This window comes from Solanum lycopersicum, chromosome 2 (assembly GCF_036512215.1).
Source record: "Solanum lycopersicum chromosome 2, SLM_r2.1".
Lineage (NCBI taxonomy): Eukaryota > Viridiplantae > Streptophyta > Magnoliopsida > Solanales > Solanaceae > Solanum > Solanum lycopersicum.
The window spans coordinates 38,626,990-38,647,438 of record NC_090801.1 but is presented as its reverse complement, the minus strand read 5'-3'; the positions used below and the strand labels follow the sequence as shown (position 1 = coordinate 38,647,438).

General features: G+C 33.6%; 2 protein-coding genes and 1 pseudogene across 5 annotated transcripts; all 3 read right to left on the bottom strand.

The window, feature by feature from the left end:
- Positions 1–6,077: 6,077 nt before the first annotated feature.
- LOC101259094 (cation/H(+) antiporter 15-like) lies at positions 6,078–9,320 on the bottom strand. 4 transcript variants are annotated; one of them, XM_004231490.5, is made up of 3 exons: positions 8,583–9,320; positions 7,495–8,490; positions 6,078–7,400 (listed from the first exon to the last, which is right to left on the bottom strand). In XM_004231490.5, exons 1-3 carry the CDS (start codon positions 8,838–8,840, stop codon positions 6,234–6,236), a joined length of 2,421 nt encoding a protein of 806 aa, XP_004231538.2. In that variant the 5' UTR covers positions 8,841–9,320; the 3' UTR covers positions 6,078–6,233. The 4 variants fall into 4 exon arrangements, with proteins under 4 accessions (XP_004231538.2, XP_019067687.2, XP_019067686.2 ...); XM_019212142.3 differs by having other exon boundaries at positions 7,495–8,486; positions 8,587–8,726; XM_019212141.3 differs by having other exon boundaries at positions 8,587–8,724.
- A 153-nt stretch (positions 9,321–9,473) lies between these two features.
- Positions 9,474–11,323, bottom strand: LOC101258605 (small ribosomal subunit protein eS28). The gene is made up of 2 exons (XM_004231489.5): positions 11,164–11,323; positions 9,474–9,869 (listed from the first exon to the last, which is right to left on the bottom strand). The coding sequence occupies exon 2, from the start codon at positions 9,866–9,868 to the stop codon at positions 9,671–9,673; it is 198 nt and encodes a 65-aa protein (XP_004231537.1). The 5' UTR covers position 9,869; positions 11,164–11,323; the 3' UTR covers positions 9,474–9,670.
- A 1,298-nt stretch (positions 11,324–12,621) lies between these two features.
- LOC138342285 (ATP synthase protein MI25-like) lies at positions 12,622–13,167 on the bottom strand (annotated as a pseudogene).
- Positions 13,168–20,449: the final 7,282 nt, after the last annotated feature.

The following is a 20,449-nucleotide window of genomic DNA, read 5'->3' as shown; positions in this document are numbered from 1 at the left end:
ATTGATATGCCCTTTTGGAATTCTTGACAAAATTTTTTTACCCTTTTAACTCCACAACGATACTTCATTCGTTTTAATTTGTTAATTATATTTTTCTAGTCTTTTAATATATTTGATAAATTGCATAAAAAATAAATCACGATAATTGATAAATTCACACACACATGTACGCAAGCACACAGGCATACACGCATGCGCTTGCACACAAATTCGAAAAGAGCGAGCAATATAAATTATTGAAAATTAAATAAAAATACATATTTTTACATCTTCAGGCTATACTAATTTTCTGATATCACAAAATTTCTACACCCATTTCATGATTTCTTGAGGCATTTCTCAAAAAAAATTCGGTTGTAATTTTCTAAATTTTATTTCTATGAGATCCAAATCAATTTGTAACTACTGATTTATGCTTGGTTAATCATACATCATTTTTATATACGAGGCTAAGAAATGGAGTTCAAATTTCTTCTTCAGTACCTCACGATTTTAGCCCAAACAAAAATCAAACCATAATGAACTAATACGGATAAATTTAAAATTTCACCTTCCAATTTCATTGTTACTAAATTCATTTTTTTTTAAATTTATTTGTGCATTTTCATTTTAGGTTTGATTTCGAACTGAAAGTTTAATATGGTTTAGAGATTTTGCGTCATTTTTTCTTATTATACTCTAAAGAAATCATTATGATTCTGATAAAGCAAATCTCTATTTGAAAGTATTTTTCTTATAAATTTTAATTTCTAGATTCGATAAACAGAATCTTTACGTAATTTTTTAGTGAAATATTAAATTATTATTTTAGGTTAGGTTTACAAATTACGAGAAAAATAATTTAAAATGAATGTACGGTTATCCATCGTGTGTGCTACACAACTTTGACATAGAACTGGTTATAAATTTTTAGGAAGATAATTATTTCATATTTAAATAATTTAGGGGGTAGTAAGAGTTTTGTAGAGAATAAGTGTATAGTTGAGAATTAGCTAATAGGTTGAGGGGGTATTTGATTATTTTCTCACTATATAATTAAATATATAGTGGAGCAAGATTTTTTTATGGATCGAAACAATCTTTTAGGGAGGACTATTTATGTCACTAATAACCATTATTTCTAAATATTGACAACAATTTTTTAAGGTTGTATGATTTTTTTTTTAATGATAATATTACCGTAGAAGATGTACTAAATAAATTTGTGCATAATAATTAAAAACTAACATGTATATACATGAATATATGAACAATCCAAAAGACCAAACTATTTAATCTATCATAAAAAGCACCTGAAACCATAATTCAAAATAGAATTATAAACTCAACTCTGTCCACAAAATTAAATATATGTGTGGTTGAGTTATAGCTATATAATCAATAGTATACTCTTTAGTAATTACTTAAAAATTGTCTCCCATCTCCTTTTATATATATTCACCTTCCAATTTTATTGTTACTAAATTCGATTTTCACTCTTGCATTTTTTTAAAAAAATTTATTTGTGCTTTTTTATTTTATGTTTTATTTCAAACTGAAAGTTTAATATAGTTTAGAGATTTTGCTTCATTTTTTCTTATTATTCTCTAAAGAAATCATTATGATCCTGAGAAAACAACTCTCTATTTGAAAGCATTTTTCTTATGAATTTTGATTTCTAGATTCGATAAAATAGAATCTTTACGTAATTTTTTAGTGAAATATTAAATTATTATTTTAGGTTATATTTACAATTTATGAGGACAAAAAGAAAAGAATTAAAAAATGAATGTATGGTTGTCCATCGTGTGTGCTACACAACTTTAACATAGAACTGGTTATGAATATTTAGGAAGATGATTATTTCATATTTAAATAGTTTAAGGGGTAGTAAGAGTTTTGTAGAGAATAAGTGTGTAGTTGATAATTAGCTAATAGATTAAGGAGGCATTTGGTTCTTTACTCACTATATAATTAAATACACAGTGGAGTAAGATTTCTTTATGTAGGGATTGATATAGACTTTTAGGGAGGACTATTTATGTCACTAATAACCATTATTTCTAAGTATTGACAACAATTTTTTGAGATTGTATGAGTTTTTTTAATGATAATATTACCATAGAAGATGTACTAAATAAATATGTGCATAATATTTAAAAACTAACATATATATACATGAATACATGAGCAATCCAAAAGACCAAACTATTAAATCTATCAATAAAAAGCATCTGAAACCACAACCCAAAATAGAATTATAAACTCAACTTTGTTCACAAAATCAAATATATGTATGGTTGAGTTATAGCTATATAATCAATAGTATACTCTTTAGTAATTATTTAAAAATTGTCTGTATCTCCTTATAAATATACACATGCTAATTTCACGGCACGTGCATTACACGTGTATATTGTATCATAGTATGAAATATTTTGTAATACAAAGCTAATATTACTTGATTAAAGTTTTTTAGTAAATAATTAGAATTGAAAGAACACAAGAAGTTTTTTTAAATAATTAATTCAAATTGTTGTAGAGTTGCATATTTTTTGAGATCAATATGACAAGATATCAGTGAAACAATTTAAGGTATATTCAAGAAAAAACAAAGAAACTTCAAAATTTCCGATCTAAAACAAGTCATAGATATCTATTTTGTATTAATCATCACAATAGGAATAAAGTAAAAATTTTAAAGTTTTAACTTATTATTCATTTCATAAACATGTCATTTTTTTAGAATGATAAAATAAGAGCGTCAAATAAATTTGGACAAAGAGTTACTACTACATAGACAAGTCTGGAAGCATGCACATCTTCATCAACGTGTCTGCTTCTAGCCTAGGGTATTTATGAAATTTCTATACTTCATTTGTTTTAATTTGTTACTCATATTTTCTAGTCTTTAATATATTTGATAAACTATGTAAAAAATACTATAAATCAGGATAAATGATAAATTCGCGCACAATGACCCACACAAGCACACATGCGCACGCACGTGCTCACGCACTAATCAGAAAAGAGCGAGCAATATATCATTGACTATTAAATAAAAATACATATTTGTGCATCTTTGGGCTATACCCATTTTCTGATATCACAAAATTTCTATACCCATTTCATGATTTCTTCAGACATTTCTCAAAGTTCTTTCGTGGTTGTCTTCTAAATTCCATTTCCATGAGCTCCAAATCATTTTGTAGCTATTGATTTATGCTTAATTAATCATACATCATTCATTTTTAGCAATAACTATCACCTAACTTACAAGAAATTTTCATATACGGGGCTAAAAAATGGAGTTCAAGTTTCTTCTTGAATCCCTCACAATTTTAGCCAAAACAAAAATTGTTTTTGAAGAGCAATTTCAAATTTGAAAAGAAAGATGAGTTCAACCATGCAGAGGTTGGTTTTGAAGAGCAATACAAATGACATTTTACCTGAGAAAATTACTAAATAATTTAGGAGTATGCATAAGAGCATTTTTCATATTTATCACCCTGATGTAAGTTGTTCCACTTGGAGCAAGTCATTAGGTGTCATTAGCTAGAAGCTAATGAACTTTTAAATTTCCCTACTACCATAAAAAGGAAAAGCAAAGTCTTTCAGATTAGGCCATTTTGAGACATATTTCATATCCTACATTAACTACATGTAAAAAATTACTACTCATTTGGCCTTAAAATAATATGTATTATTGATCATGTTTCATTTTTTTTTTTTGTACCCAGTAAAATAGATGAAATGAAAAAGATAAGCACAAGTACTGTTCATTATAGTTTTATTATATAATAAAGTACAAAGTGAAGTTCTAATCTTTATCAGGACAAAAGAAATAACATATCTTAAGAGTAGCCAAATAGTTTATCCAATTTTGTTTCCTTTTTTTTTATTTTTACCTATTTTGGTCAACATAAACATACGTTCAAAAATAAATTCTCATTCATCTTTTTGGCTTTCTATTAAGAGTAGTCAAAGGTGCTTTTGGATTAGTTAGAACATGTATGACAAGTACAATGAAAGCTAAATTATAAAACAACTACTTTATTCTATCTAGATCATATGATATAATCACCGTGATGTAAATTCGTAATATGTAGAAATTGTGAAGATCTTTCTTGATCAATCCCTTTGATACTCATTCTTCAAGATTAAGAAAGAGCATTTTCAAGTTTGCATTTATTCATTTGGAATTTAATTTCTTCTACTTCATATATACTTAATATAATACATTTAACATAAACTTGCTAGCAGGATCATCAACATATAACATTTCTATGAGCACCGCAAAGAAAATAAAGAATTGGAGAGTTTACTTTATTTGTGATTCCAAAAGTTGTGACACCGCTACAATTTGAATGATAGATTGTAAAATCATAACGTTCCGAACAATTTTTTGAGCATTTTTTCTTTTCTTTTTGTTTCTGTACAAGTTGTTTGCGATGCTTTAATGCTTGAGACTTTGTTTTTAATTTTTTTTCAGATTATCCCTTATATTAGGGCATATACACACAACCCGAATTAATGTAATCCTTGCAATTTATGCGTTTATAACAAAATAATTTCCAATAACATTTTCTCTACAAAGAACAAACTAATTATGTTGGGCCATGCCCTTCAAGTCTCTAAAGAAATCATTATGATTTTGGGAAAACAAACCTCTATTATATTTGAAAGCATTTTTAGAAATTTTAATTTCTAGATTTCATAAAAATGGAATTTTTACGAAATTTTTCAGTGGAATATTAAATTATTATTTTAGATTAGGCTTAAAATTTACGAAACAAAAAAAGTTACAAAAATGAATGTACAGTTATTCATCGCATGTGCTACACAACTTTGACATAGAATTGGTGAAGAATTTTTAGAGAGATGATTACGTAGAGAATATATATATAGTTGAGAATAAGCTAATAAGTTGAGAGAACATTTAGTTGTGTTCTCAATATATAATTAAATAAATAGTGGAGTAAGATTTCTCTATGAAGGAATTGAAATAGACTTTGAGGGAGCACTATTTATGTCGCTATTGACATCAATTTTTTGAGATTGTATGAACTTTTTTAATGATAATATCACCGTAAAAGATGTACTATCTACATTTGTTTGTAATTATCAAAAAATTATACATTTTTGCATTGTTAAAGAAAAACTGTCAGTTATAATATATTAGAAAGTTAATTGAGGTCACAATTTTTAATATTATTTTAATACTCTTATTCTCCATGAGTCCTAATTAGATTTGTGAATACAAATTTCATCGATAATTTTTTTGTGCTAATTCTAAAAAACATTCACTAGTGGACTAATAAATAGAACTCCTAATTATTTCTTTGTTTTAGTAATTAGTATATTAAGATAAAAGTATTTGTTTCACTACAGAAGTTTCCCATAAAAAAATTAAATTAGTTTTCTTAATTTTATTTATTTGTAGGGTCTATTTTATCTGAAACAAACAAAAATAATGATAAATTTTGTTTAATGATTTTACTAACACAATAATCTAAGTTGAGTGATTTTATTGACATAAAAATCTAAGTTGAGTGATTTTTTTTGATACCCAACAAACATTAATGACTTTGTTAGATCAATTCCTAAAGTTGAGTGATCATATTGATATAAAAATCTAAGTTGAATGATTTTTTTGATACAAAACAAACTTTAATGACTTTGCTAGATCAATTCCTAAAGTTGAGTGATCTTTTAAGATATTAACTCATCAATTCATACATAAAAGGGAAAAAGGACAAATCTGCCTCCAAACTATTGCAAATGGTATGTAAATACCCTCCGTGATACTTTAGGTCATTGCGTTCCTGCCGTCCAAGAACTAGAACATGTATATCCTTTATACTAACGGACATACATGTCATATTCTTATCCGCTGATTCGACACTTATTGACGAATAAGATTGTGTCATCTGTCCCTATTTAGTCTTATGTTATAGTGAAGGGCATATATACTCTAGTTTTTGGACGACAGGGACACCATGTCCCAAAAGTTTGACGGATGATATCTGCATATCATTTACGATAGTTCGGGTGCATAGTTATCCTTTTTCCCTACATTAAAATGGGAACTTAGGAAATTCAAAATTCAAGGTAGATATCTATTTAGAAGAAAAAAAAAGAAATCCTTTAATTATAGAAATACAAAATTTCCTGTACAAGCTATAGCTAGATGCTAAATCATTTCTCAACCCTCTCATCACATGATATGATAGAATTGAATTTGTTTAAGTTGATTATCCAGGATTGAGCTCAGCATGGTGTTGCACCACTAAAATTGAAGCTGTGGAAGAAAAGTCAGATGTGAGCAACAAGTCCCCAATGGATCCGAGCTCCGGGCAGTCGCTCCACTCATCTAATCCACCTTTGAGCGGCGAAAAGAAGCTCAATCCTCTTCCTAACACATAGAGATCAAAATCTTGGCCTAGTGATCTTATTGTTTTCACAGTTTCTGCCCCATTACTAGACATCTGCTCTGTATAAACTACTGAGTCATCATTTTGTACTTTTAGCCTAAACTCATTTACAAAATGGTCATCAACTTTCTTTTCATCTTCACCTTCCATTGTGAGAAATAAATCTGCATCATCATTTTGTGCTGATGTTTTATCCAGAATAAACCTCAAAACTATTAGAGCTACCTTTGGATGTCTCGCCATACGTGAAGCATAGGTCAACGCCTCTCTGTCATCACGTCCCCCTATAAAGATCATGGCTATTCTGCAACTCCTAGCGTTACCATCTTCTATTTTACTAGTTAACAATGTGCCAAAACCACGATCCACAAGAATACCAACAGCACAAGGTGCACTTTCTAAAGTACTATTATTTACATCTTTGTAAGCAGGATTCATTTCTTCCATGTTATTATGTATAGTTTGTCTCTTGTGGAATGGGAGAATGATTAGTGTCACCTGTTTTTCCTCAGCAAGACTGCATATATCTTCATGCATTGTGCCATAAGGAGATATAGCAGTCAACAACTGAACAGATATCATCGGACTTTGATGCTCTAAGTTATTGAATGTCGTAATCAATTGATCAATTTGTCCATCTGCTCTACTGTAACTTTCTGAGCTAGTCCCACCAGCACCATGAACAATGAGCAAAGCGGTAGTATGTTTTTTCAGCTGCATGAGCTGAAGAGCAAATATGCAAATTGGTGATCTTCTAGAGGCATGCGATATTTCCAAAAGTGCAGTAATTCCAGCAGCAGTTTGTACTTCATGAATACAAGTTAGGATTCGGAGCTCAGAATCTGGTTTTAGGTTCTGTAACACCCTATGTTGGCTTGGTAAGAACTTCTTAGTACGTCTATAGAGGAAGTTAACAATTGGTGATGTTACTATGGTCATGAAGAAAATAGTAAACAACATGATGGCAAATCCATCATCATTCATAACCTAAATAGGTAGTGAGATGAGGTTAGGTTAAGATAACAACAAACATAAAAGATTTAAGTTTTAATCATATGAAGATAAGAAGGAGAGGGCTTACAGTATGGTCACGGCCCAAGCTCATTGCCATGACAGCTACCAGTCCTTTGGTGTTCATTAGTATTCCAAGAGTAAATCCTTCATGCAACGATATTCTATAGAAGTACGACATAGCTAGAGTGCAAACAATCTTCGGTATGAAAGACAGTAAGCTAATTAGAACCATCATAAGCATGTCCTCTCTGCTAATTCCCCCTAGATGAGTCCTCATTCCCAAACTAGCATAATAAAGAGGCAGTAACAAGTCGGATACAAAACCTTGAACCATCAACACAAACCTATGACCTAATACATGTGATGGTATGATAAGACCGAATACAAATGCACCAAAAACAGAGCTCACTCCACACATATCAGTGATCAACCCACAAGCCAAGACCATTGTAAGTATAGCACAAATTGTTGCTTCACTATAGTCTTCTCCTTCTCTAGTAATCTTCCTAAGCATCCATAAAATTGCTGGACGAATTACAAAAACACTGAAAATGACGAAGAATAGAACACTAAACAATGACAAGTATGTAGTTGAGCTGCTACTAGTTACTGCTAATGAGAATACAAGGAGAACCCATGAGGAAATATCATTAACAAGTGCGGAAGACATGGCTATTCTCCCAATTTCTGAATGGAGAAGTTTTAATTTTGCAAATATTTCTGCTATAACAGGAAGGCCAGTTACTGAGAGTGCTACACCCCAGTAAAGACAACCCCACCTGAAATTCTCTGGATACTCTGCGATAAAAGTATACAAGGAAGCTCCGAAAAAGAAGGGGAAAAGAGCTCCAGAAATACCAATTCCAAGGGCTTTAGGTCCAACACTTGTTAATGCTCTTAAGTCCATTTCTAAACCAATAAGAAATACATGATAAATTAGTCCAAGGTTTCCCACAGTCTCCATCATCATAATTCGAGAAGCTGAAAATACAGAACCCAATACTGGAAAATGTTTTCGCGCAAATTCACTTGCAATTGCAGTTGATCCCACCAGTATACCTGCCTGCCAAAACCATTTTCTCATGACATTGATCTCAATCAAAATTCACATTATCATTAATATATATATATTTTGAAAAAAATGAAAAGTATTACCAACAATTCAGCAGCGAAATGAGGTTGGCGGAGAGGTTTGAGGAGGAGGAGACAAAGACGGGTTACGAAAAGAACGATAGCAAGTTGAAACATAAAAGTTGGGAGTTTAGACTCCAAAGGGTTGATTTCTTCCCACATGCCATTGTCTGAAATGGTATCGGTTAGATAACATAATTTACCAACACCTAAAGCTGGTTGATTCCCACGAACATTATAGGATGCAAGTTCAGGGGCTTTCAATATATTTGGATTAACCATTTTTTATCTTCAACCTCCTCCTTCTTGGATCTACCGCCTTGCCCCAATGGCGACAGTTAAAGCTGCCACCACCGTTGGGCCACCTTTTTTTTTTTATTATTATTATTATTATTATTATTTTCTGGGCATAAAACAGAGAGGTAAATTTTGTTACAACTAAGAGAATGAGCTGAGAAATGAGAAAATTTTCTTTGTTCATTGTATTCAGAGAATGTACAAATGGATGGTATGCCGTTCTGTTTGGATTTTACTCTTAGTTGTTGCTCTAACATGATTTTGGGATGTTAGAGGGAGATAGAAAAAAGAACTTTCAAAAATCTCTTCTTGATCCAAAATTAATGGAAATATTTTAAATAGTTTAATTTATGGCTTATATACCCCTAATTATAGTTTAGCTTCAAAATAATCACAATTTACAGTTGAAATTATAATAGAGAACAAAAAACAAACTAATATTGAGTTAATGCAATATGCGAATCCAAAGTAATAAATTTGTAGGCATTGTAACATTAAATTATGTTCTCTTAACCATTTTGAATTCTCATAAAACCCTTTCCTTTGACAAAGCACCAATATCACACATAAGGAACACTGGAAAAGATTCAACGCAATACATGGACACACACGAAAACAAATAAGAACCATCGCTTGTTGCCATTGACGCAATGCTAGCAAAATTTTGACATGAAACTATTCCAGAAACATAAAGTGCAACAAAATCAACATATTCAAAATTATAGAGTCTAAGCAAACAAAATCAAAGACTATTAAATAGGAAATAAATCCCAGCCAATAATCAAGTACTCGATATGGCAATCATAATTATGGGCTCAGCGCAATCTCCTGGCCTCCCTCTCAGACTCCAACAATGTGAGAATATCACCCTCTCTGACTGGTCCCTTGACATTTCTCATGATAAACCTGTTCTGGTCGTCAAGAAACTTGACTCTCACCTGAGTCACCTGCCCCCTGGATCCAGTACGACCCATGATTTTAATCACAATTGCATGCTTGGTTACAGATTCCATTCTGCAAATGTAGAATATATATTTGTAAGAAGCCATAGTGGATAACACATTTAAAGGGGTCAAATGAAACAGCAGCAGGAAGAAGCCAAGCAAACCGCACTAAAACCAAATAATACTCTTAAACAAGAGTCAATATTCAAACAAAACAGTAGTGCAACACTTCCACATATTAATACTTGATCAGCAGCAGATCCATGATCTACTTTACATTCATACCATCTATGCACCAAGACAACAGGTTTGGGACTTGCTTACTTCACAAAACTCAACTATCCATCAGAGTTAAATCACTAATGCTACAGCAACGAGACAGAGCATCTGCCAGTAACAGAAAATATGCATTGGAGATAACTAGATAAAACACCACACAGTACCTTAGCCGCTTCCATTATTGTAGGTTCACGTATCTTTTCTAACCAAATGAACTTAGATAACCGGAATAATCCTAAGGAGAGCATTAATTCTACAAGTTAATGTTTCTTTGTACTGTAGGCTCCTTTTACTAATGATCAATTCCTCATGATCAGTTTGATGTGAACAATTTGTGTATGTAAAAATGCATTTTTTCATAAGGTGATTACTTATAATAATGTAGTGAGAAAACCATTAATGTAATTAATGGCAGCATGAGCTTCAAATACTACACGGACCTTAGAACTTGACCAAGTTTCAACTAATCAATGATAATAACTCAATATTTTACTGTTAGTTCAATTAGATTCTTATTTGCTGGTTCACAAGGTTAGGTAGGAAACACATCGCACTACCTCATAATTTCCATAAACATAAGGCCGTTGGATGGAAACTCTTAATTTCTCCTCTCTTCACCTTATCTAACATTAGAGCTGATTGGAGCTCTATTTACTAACATACAAGTAAAAGGCCTACATCCATTCATCTATACTTATCCAGGAACCTCATGGTTGCAACCGAAAAGGCAAGAATTCACCTTCCAACAAACAAAAAAAACAGAAATATGCCGTTGAGACACATCTATCCCTTCTTCGATCGATCCAAATATTAACTTTTTACAAAAATAAAGTACTTGTTTTACAACACCTAATTTTATCTCCAGGCAACATTCAATTAAAATAACAATAACAAATCAGGGTTTCCAATGCATCAATTATTAAATCAATCAATACAACTCTAAGTTAAGCTAAAAAATTGAATCCTATTATAGCATTGGAGCAAAAACAATTGATTAAGAATAAATCTGTGACAGAACATTGAAAAACCTAACGTGTTTTCAAGGAAATTACAGAGAGAGAGATTCTACGGCGAGAGCGGCTTACCTTCCGGTGAGAAAAATCTGCAGCTGTAGGTTGTTGTTGCTGCTGCTGTGTATCAGAGAATGGAGAATGGAGAATGATTAAACCCTAAAAACCTTATAAGTAGGGTTACGTGGTTGAGGGGATAGAGCTCGGCCCAGTAAGTATTGTGCTTTCAGCTATTTATGTTTCGGATCCAACTGTCTTTTCAGGCCCAAATACATAAACATATTGTGTATCATAAATGTGAATTACACTAGATAAACTAAGGTGAAGATACGTAATTAGACTATAAACTAATGAAATTAGTATTGTTTGCTCAAGAAACATTTCTAATTGAAAGTCGAAAGTAGTCGATCAAATTAACTGCATATTTGTTTGAAAAAGTAAGCATAGTTATACATTGATTGTACATTATCTTAAACATTATACATGTACATCATTTTTTCAATACATACTGAACAATAAATTAATAGAGCATTTTTTGACAAACCTACCAATAAAATTGTCGTGAAACTTATATAATTAACTTTCAAACAATCTTTGTTTATTTTCATTCAAAAACTCGAAATTTAATATTTGACTTTCAATAATTTAATTGGAGGAATAATCGAGTTTGAATTAGACACAATGAATTGATTGGATGAATGTAGAGATATATGATTTGAATTGATAATGAGACTTGAAATCAAATTGTTTCTCTAAAACAAACTCTAAGCAAGTTGCAAATTTTAGGATAAAGAAAATATAACTATCGATAAAGGTTAAAATTAATGTGCTTCAATGATATTTAGGAAATCTCTCTTTGCGAAAATCAAACAGCTTGAATATTTGCTTAAGGCAACAGAAAACTAGCACAGATTTTGAAAAGAATCAATATAACCAAAACCACGGAAAATGAAGATGAGAGAAAAAGAATCAACATAAGTTGGATGACTATTTCAACACACCAAAATATTATCATAAGTAATTTCAAAAACTTTGAAGTGAAACCAAAATTACTTGAATCATAGTTGAAATCTCAAAATCGACATGTCCAAATTTATGAGTTTATAAGCAAAGAAAACTGAAGTCTTTTACATATGAAATAAATACTAATCAATATCAAGGATTCATAATTATATGCATAGCAACGCAAACCCATGAGCTCTTTGTGACTAATCCCTTGACATTTCTTCTCATAAACATATTCTGATTGTCAAGAAACTTAACTCTCGCCTAAATCATTGCTCTCTGAATTTGGTATGATCCATGATCTTAATCACAACTGCATGCTTATTACATATTCCAGTAATTCATAATGGACATCACATCGAGAAGGATCAAATGAGGCAAAATTAAAAAAAAATCACGCCAAAACAAACATTCTTTTAACTAGATACCACTAATGCACTAAAGAACGTTAAATATTCAAAAGAAACAACATTCAAGAACTTTTAATCTATTAAAGCATTAATCTCATTTAATGCATTCAGGAACCATTCATAAGACCACCAAGCTCTCCCGAATGAATTTTATTTTTTCTACTTTTAATATACATTGGAGGAAAAATCTTTTCCCCACTAAAACATGTATCTTTACGGCTATATCGTCCTGAAGGTGGATGTGACAGTCTGAATTGACACTTGAAAGTGTTGCTAACTTAATGTTTAGATTTCGATATAACAAAGCTTGCACTATCTTTTCGACTTAGGCATGCAACGTGTCGTTGATAATGATTCTACTATGACGCACAAATTCACAAGTTGGTCCTAAGTAGTCATTGTTGTTCATTAAATTTCTGAGGAATTGCTTTGATAGAATTGGAGAGTTGTTGTAATTCTTCTTGAATATCCTGAATTATCGAGAGTAACTTTGAAAGTATTGCCTAAATTCTTTCGAATGAATATGATAAAGCCTACAATATATAGAAATTACTATCATTTCTTCATTATAAAATGAGATCAACTTCGAACTTGATGCGCAAATAGATAGGATATAAGCAAATAGCATCTTTCTAGCCTGCATATTCGTGAAACTCAATCTCATTTAGAAGTCTGATCTCAACATCTCTGCTTTTATCATACCTTGGTGACAACAGGATTGATACTTGGTTTAGATATATATTATACAAAAAAAAATCAACTATCCATCGCATTATTTAATGTTTATAATAAACACGCATAGCATATGTATATAACATAGTAAATATGTAGTGGATGTAACAAAATAACAACATACAATAACTTAGCAAATTTATTATTGCAGGTCCACATAATGTCTCAACTCAAATAAGCTTCGACGTCAACAAATGGGTAAATCAAGTTGGAGCAGATGACAATGTCATCTTCAAATAAAAATAACAAAACAAATAAACATTAAGGGGTTTTTCTCTCAAGCAACCAACAAAAGGAAAACTATTTGTATGAGTAAATCCAATCTTATTTTGATGAGAATAATGTAGAAATACGTGGAACGAGTATCCGTTTTAAAGAAAAATCAAGAACTATTGAATGTATCCATATGATGACCAAATACAAAAGTAAAGTTAGGGATGGCAATGAGGCGGAGCGAATATAGAAAGGGGTGGATTTAAGGATATGCAGACAGGGCAGGTTATGCGGCGCGGGGGATGTAGAGCGGGTTGCAGATCTATGTGATTTTATGCGGGTTCACACTTAATTTTAACTTTTTACATGTTACAACATTGATATAATTTGTTACTAAAATATCCAAGATAATAATGGAAATGGTTCAATTAAAACTAATACAATTTCTTATATGCTTCTCAATTAACCTCTAAAAACCTCAATATCTATTAAATTAATAAAACTTCATGTAGAAATAATGAATTTATTTTTTAGTATCAAACTTACCTAGAAAAGAAAAATATTAAAAAATTTATGTGGGATAGTGCGGATTGAATATGAAAAAATTGATATGTGGGGCGACTTAAAATATTTGCGGGTTAAACTCAACTCCCCCCCCCCCCCCCCCCCACACACACACTAGCCCATGACCATACCGCAATAAAGTTCAACTCAAAAGGATTATGATATTGTCTTCATCAAAATACAACATGCTTCACAAATATAATTCATCTAGTTCTAGAATAGTAGGATCCAAACACAAAAATCAACGATTAATTTGCAAACCTAAAAATCACGGGAGAGACAAAAATTTATTGCAATCAATACAAAATTGAAGAGTTAGTGCTCAAATGAAAGACTATGAAAGATCTTAAATCTACTTATTCAATTACCTATTTTGTTCTCTATAAACAACTTATTATTCACTAATGTTTGGAGTGCAAATTTTTGGTTCACATACTTGTTTAACATACTTTTTCTATCTAATTAAAATTTCTTAATTGTTAGAAGAAAATTAACAGAGAAATTAAAAGCTTTGAGGCGTGAAAGATCACTATATTTCAATAGCTATTGCCTACATATTCTTTTAGAGATGATAAACAATTCTCTATCAGGATACAATAAATGCAGAAATATATATACAATTTTAATATGCTACTTTTGGAAATGTTTCGTATTTATAGAACTTAAGATATGAATTTTCATAATATTCATGGTCTTTCTTGAATATACATGACTTTTAATAATAGTCATGTTCTTTCATGAACAGAGATGATTTTTCATAACAAACATGTTCTTTCTTGAACAAATTACTTTCATGCAATATACATTCATTTTCTAAACAATCACAACCTTTAGTTGCTCCCTTTTTGAAAAGACAAACATTTTGTTGCTCCTTTTTTGAAAGACAGTTTTTTTTCTCCCTTTTTGAAAAGACAAAGCTTTTGTTGCTCCTATCTGAATATACAAAAGTTTTTGTTTTATTCAAAATTTGAGATTTAAATATTAAATATTAAATTCAAATTTTACCTAAAAAATTTGTTGAAAGTAAATTAAAAAAAACTTTAAATCATATATGTATATATATATATATATATATATATATATATATACACATACACACACACACACACACACACAAAACTTGCACCAATCGCGACACTGAGCAGCTGGAGATTGATTGAAAAGGCAGGCTCAACCGACCCTCTCTCCCCCTAACCGCCTATCTACTCGTGTTTGTAGTCGAAGGTCAAGACTGTGGTCTATCCGAAAATAGAAGTCGTCCGTATCAATTGATACATGATTTGCTTAGTAGTGCTTTTCCACTACCTTAGCTGGCAAAAATAGATGGTAGAGCATGGCCTTGACAAGGCTAAGGTTGAGGGTTCAAGTCCCTCCTTCCTCTCCTGGCTTCATCGTTTAGGAGTAACAAGTGGAGTGCATAAGCCACTTTAGAGATAGGGGCGAGCAGTAAGCATCCCTTGTATACGGTTCCAACCCTATTTGACTCCTAAGAAGTTGTTGGCTTTTCATCAACCGTTGCGCGCTAGCCTTTTCCCAACCTAGTAAAGGGGCTGCTAGATGTAGAGCGCAGTGTACTAGTGAATTGGAAAAGTGAATTGAGATTACTAATGACTGATGGAGGTTGAGGGTAGAATATGTTCGTTTCCACCCTTGTTTCCTTTGTCGTAGACTGAAAATGATGAGAATCTTATTGATAAAGAAGAAGCATAAGCATCGCTTCTCGATCCAATCCATCTTCCCTGACCTCCCCAATACTCTCTTGATACGAAAGAAACCTCCTGCCATAGAGAAGAGATCGAAAGTCTGGGTCCCCTTGATCACCCTTCTTCTCCCTGTAGGTCGAGATGAATTACATCCTCCCTCTCACCTGAACTGGTCGAGAGAGATGAACCCGCACCATATTTTCTCGAATCGAAAGCCCAACTAGAGATGAAATTCCAGAACCTAAAGAACACAATTGAGTGCTCCGTGAATGGTTCAGGGTAAGGTCAACCAATGACTGATAGGCCATTCCCTCCCTATTTGTCTCTTGATCCTTCATTCCACTAATCCGTTGTTACTGATTCATTCAAGGAATAGACTCTCCATTTCTTTGTATTATTAGCGCAGGTGTTCGTCAACGATGAAAGCCGCTGAACTTCAAACTCGAATGGACAAAAAGGGCTAGGCCCCCAGAAGGCTTTCAGGGACTAGGGAAAGACATGTGGATTATAAAGCTAGGGTAGGGGCAAAGCGAAGGCCCATCATGATTGGGCATGGACGATTTTTGACTGGGCCAACATTAATGAAAAATTAAAAACTTCCCCCATCGCATCATTAAACGGTGTAGGATTCAAGATCAGGTCCAGGATTCGAGTCAAATCAACCTTCCCTCTCATCTCAAGGTGAGGCAAGAAATTGTTTCAAATGTTCGTCATTCAATATCTCGGTTGCTCAACAAGTTTGACTAGTTGCTTCTCCAACTCGGAGTGGATTTTAGGGGAAGGGCAAAGCTTCACCTTGAAATAGGAAGGTGTTTTTTGTTCAGACGGGTTCAAACTAGACTAAAGGGAGGAGGAGAAAAAGAGTCCTCTCTTCCTGGTCATATCGAACCAGACACTGAATACCTGAGGATGGATAGGTCTTTCAAATAAAAGCATGGACATCTACTATTAAGAGGAAGCAGTAGATCGTCGATTGAATATCCAGGTCAGTCAACTTCTATTGATTATTAATTTGACTTTAGGGACTCATAGCAACAAACTAGTCTAAAAAAGGGGGCAACATAGAGAGGCAGGAGACGCTGGCCGGATTGACCAACAAATGATTGGCCAGAGAGATGGGCTCATTCGACTAATCAATGATCCCTGGGCATACCTAAAACATATTTCCTTGAAATAGGGGATTGGTTGATCGGATAGCTCAGGCAGGAGTAGTACATTCCATACAAATCTTCTAATCAGCTAGCGAGTGGTCCTCTTCTAAGAGTCAAGTGGCTTTCAGCTCCTTGATATACCGTGGTTTCACGGTATTATTAATACTTTTTCCTTAAGTTTAGTGTGTCCAAAAGCCTTTTTGTGCTAATTTTTATATAAGTTTCTCTTTTTTTTTGCAGGAAATCTGTCCAAAGATGAATCCGGAGATTTTGAGCGAAGAAATGCAGAAGAGACCACCTACGGAGCTTATGACGGTCCGTCGTGTTTGTGACGGTCCGTAGGTGGCAGCGTAGTACAGCTGCTGAAGGAAGTTGGGGAAGTTTGACGAAGTGTGGGGTTACGAAGCTTGTGACGGTTCGTCGTGTCTATGACGGTCCGTCCTGCAGGTTCGTCATGAAGTTCAGAGAAGTAGTCCCAGTACCCATATTCCAAGAGTTGAAGTGTTTTGGAACGAAGACCCTCGACGGACCGTTGTGCCTATGACGGTCCGTCATACTTGTCGTCGAGGGTAATGAAGAGAGCAGCAGAAGAAATTGCATAAGTATGGGATGATGGAGTCCATGACAGTCTGTCGTGACCATGACGATCCGTCGCGAGGTCCGTCAACCCAACCGCGTTTTGGCAGATTTCCAGCAAATAGAGTCCTTGTTTAATTAGGTTTTTATTTTCTATAAATAGTTAGAAAAACCTCGTTTTTGAGGTTAGACTCTTAGATTGTTAGACACCGTATTAGTGAACATTGTATTGTTAGACTTTTGATTATCATTAGACTTTTTGTGAGATTATTGATTATTTTGAGATTCTTGCAAGTGATTATTGTTGATTAATCAAGCAAACTTTTGGATTTTACTCTTTCACATTGAAGTAAGTACATGAATTCTTATTTAATATATTTGAATATTGTGATTATGACTATGGGTAACTAAACTCCATAACTAGGGTTGTGGGAACCATAGGCAAATAATGAGATAAAACCTAACTAAAATAACAATTCTAGAATAGTGTCTTGCATGTATTAATAATTCTTTCGCTTAGAAGTCTTTTTAACGGATGGACAACGTTAGAACTCGCCTTAATGCTACTTTCCGGACCAAGGAGGTAGATAATAGGAAAAGAATTATCAACATAGATTTAGTGTATACTATCTAATAGGCTAGTATTGATTGATACGAGGTAACAACTTAGTCAAATATCGAATACGGTGCTTAATATGAGGTAAAGATAAGGGTTAGGATAGCAATACACGTAGCCGGATCAAGGTGCGGAGTGAGATTTTCTAGATGCCGGACCAAAGATTTAGAAATACATAACTTATCACTTTGCATGCAAAATACTAGGAAAGAATTGTTATAGTTAGAATTATCAAGTTATGAACCTGTGGGGAACACGTAAACCCTAGTTACTTTGATTAATTGATTAATATCCAACATTCGAAGCTGTTAAGTGTCTCTTTCAACGTAGGTAGTTATTTTCATTCATTTAGAAATAGAAACCCCCCTTTTATTGTTTTTACTTTCCAAGGAAGTAATTGACCAAACAAAAGTAATAACAGGTTGAAGTTAAGTCTAGACTATTTTCCTCGTGGGAACGATCCCAACCTCACTAGTTGGGTTATTTACTTGACACGACCACTTTACTTCTTAATTGAGAAGTAAGTTTGAGCGTATCAAATTTTGGCGCCGCTGCCGAGGAAAGTAGCTTTTAGATTAACTTGAACTTATTACTATAGTTTAGTTGATATTTTCTTGATTTTACTTTGTTTTATTGTTTTTGATTTTTTTTCAAAACTATCCTCCTTGTATGCCAAATACACGGAGAGGAAGAGAACCCTTGTTTCCCTACGGTCATGAGTTAGAGCGTACACTGCGCAATATGAATCAAAACTTAGGAATAAATGATGATGATCCGAACCAGAACATCCCAGCTCCGGTTGATGTTCATGGTCAGATGTTACCCGATGCTCCGGATGAACACCAACAGAGGGGACAAAATCTCGTTCCACGGCCCCAAGCATACTACAGAGGTTATGATAACATAGCAGACTCGGATAGGCCACTTGTCTTGCCTCCTCTACCCACAAGCCACACCTTTGTGGCAACTAGTAGCCTAATGCAAATGCTCACTGCCAGAGGTTTGTTTTCAGGGCTACCTTCTGAGGATCCACATGCCCATATAACTAAGGTAAGGACAGTGTGTAAAATCTGTGTAGGGAGGCCTGATTTGGATCTAGATGTAATAGGGCTCAGACTGTTTCCTCTCTCACTGACGGGAGAGGCTGCTATATGGTTCACTGAGCTCCCATACAACTCAATCTTCACTTGGAACCAACTAAGGGATGTTTTCTTAGCACGCTACTATCCGGTCTCCAAGAAACTAAACCACAAAGATAGAGTGAACAACTTTGTGGCACTACCAGGAGAGTCAGTTAGTAGTTCTTAAGATAGATTCACCTCATTCTTGAGAAGTGTTCCAAATCACCGTATAGATGATGAGTCACTGAAGGAATACTTCTATCTGGGACAGGATGAGAATAATAAAATGGTATTGGACACTATAGCAGGTGGATCTTATGGGGAATGCCCTTATGCTGAGATTTCTAAAAAATTAGAGAAAATCTCCCGGAATAACAAAGCTTGGAGTACATGGAAGTCTGATATAGGGAGAAACACCTTCGCAGTGCAGTCCACTCACAACCCAGCCACAGATGAGATTCGCGAAGAAATGGTTCAGATGAGAAGCGAGCTTGGGTTAGTACTAAAACATGTCACTGGGGGTGCAGAAAAGATAAATGCAGTCAACTACTTGTCCAAACCAACGCCACAAAACGATGAGTGCTATTATGTGGAGGATTCCTATGCAGTAAATGAACAGACGGGGGGTTTCTGACCAAGTGCCCAAGTCTCTAATCAGGAGAATTGGCGCCAAGGTCAAGGGAACCAAGGTCGGAACTATGGTAACTACAATCGTGAGGGTCATTATGTCCGAGATGGAAACTACAATCGCGACAACAACTTCAACAGGAGTAACTATGGTAATAGAAACGACAGGAATGGACCTTATGTTCCTCCTCAAAATCGTGAAGTTACTCCTAGGGATGGTGGAGGTAGTATGTCACAAGTTGAGGATATGTTGCATAAAATGATGAGGAGGTTCGATGCTAGTGATGAGCATAATAAAGAGTTGAGGAATGATTTAGCGGGTATTGGGCAAAAAGTCGATACATATACAATATCGATTAAGCAACTGGAGTTACAATTGGCCCAATTATCTGCAACTGTGAACACACGGCAACCGGGCACTGTTCCTAGCAACACTGTCAAAAATCCAAAAAATGATGGACATTGTATGGCAATTACTACTCGCGGTGGCAAGCAAATCATTGACCCACCTATGACGAAAAAGGTGACAAAAGATACTGATAAAGTGGCAGATGTTGATGGTGAATTAGAGGATAACACTGCAAAAGATGCTGAAGTGCCTAAAAAGGTAACTCCCATGCCTAGGACACCACACCCATTTCCT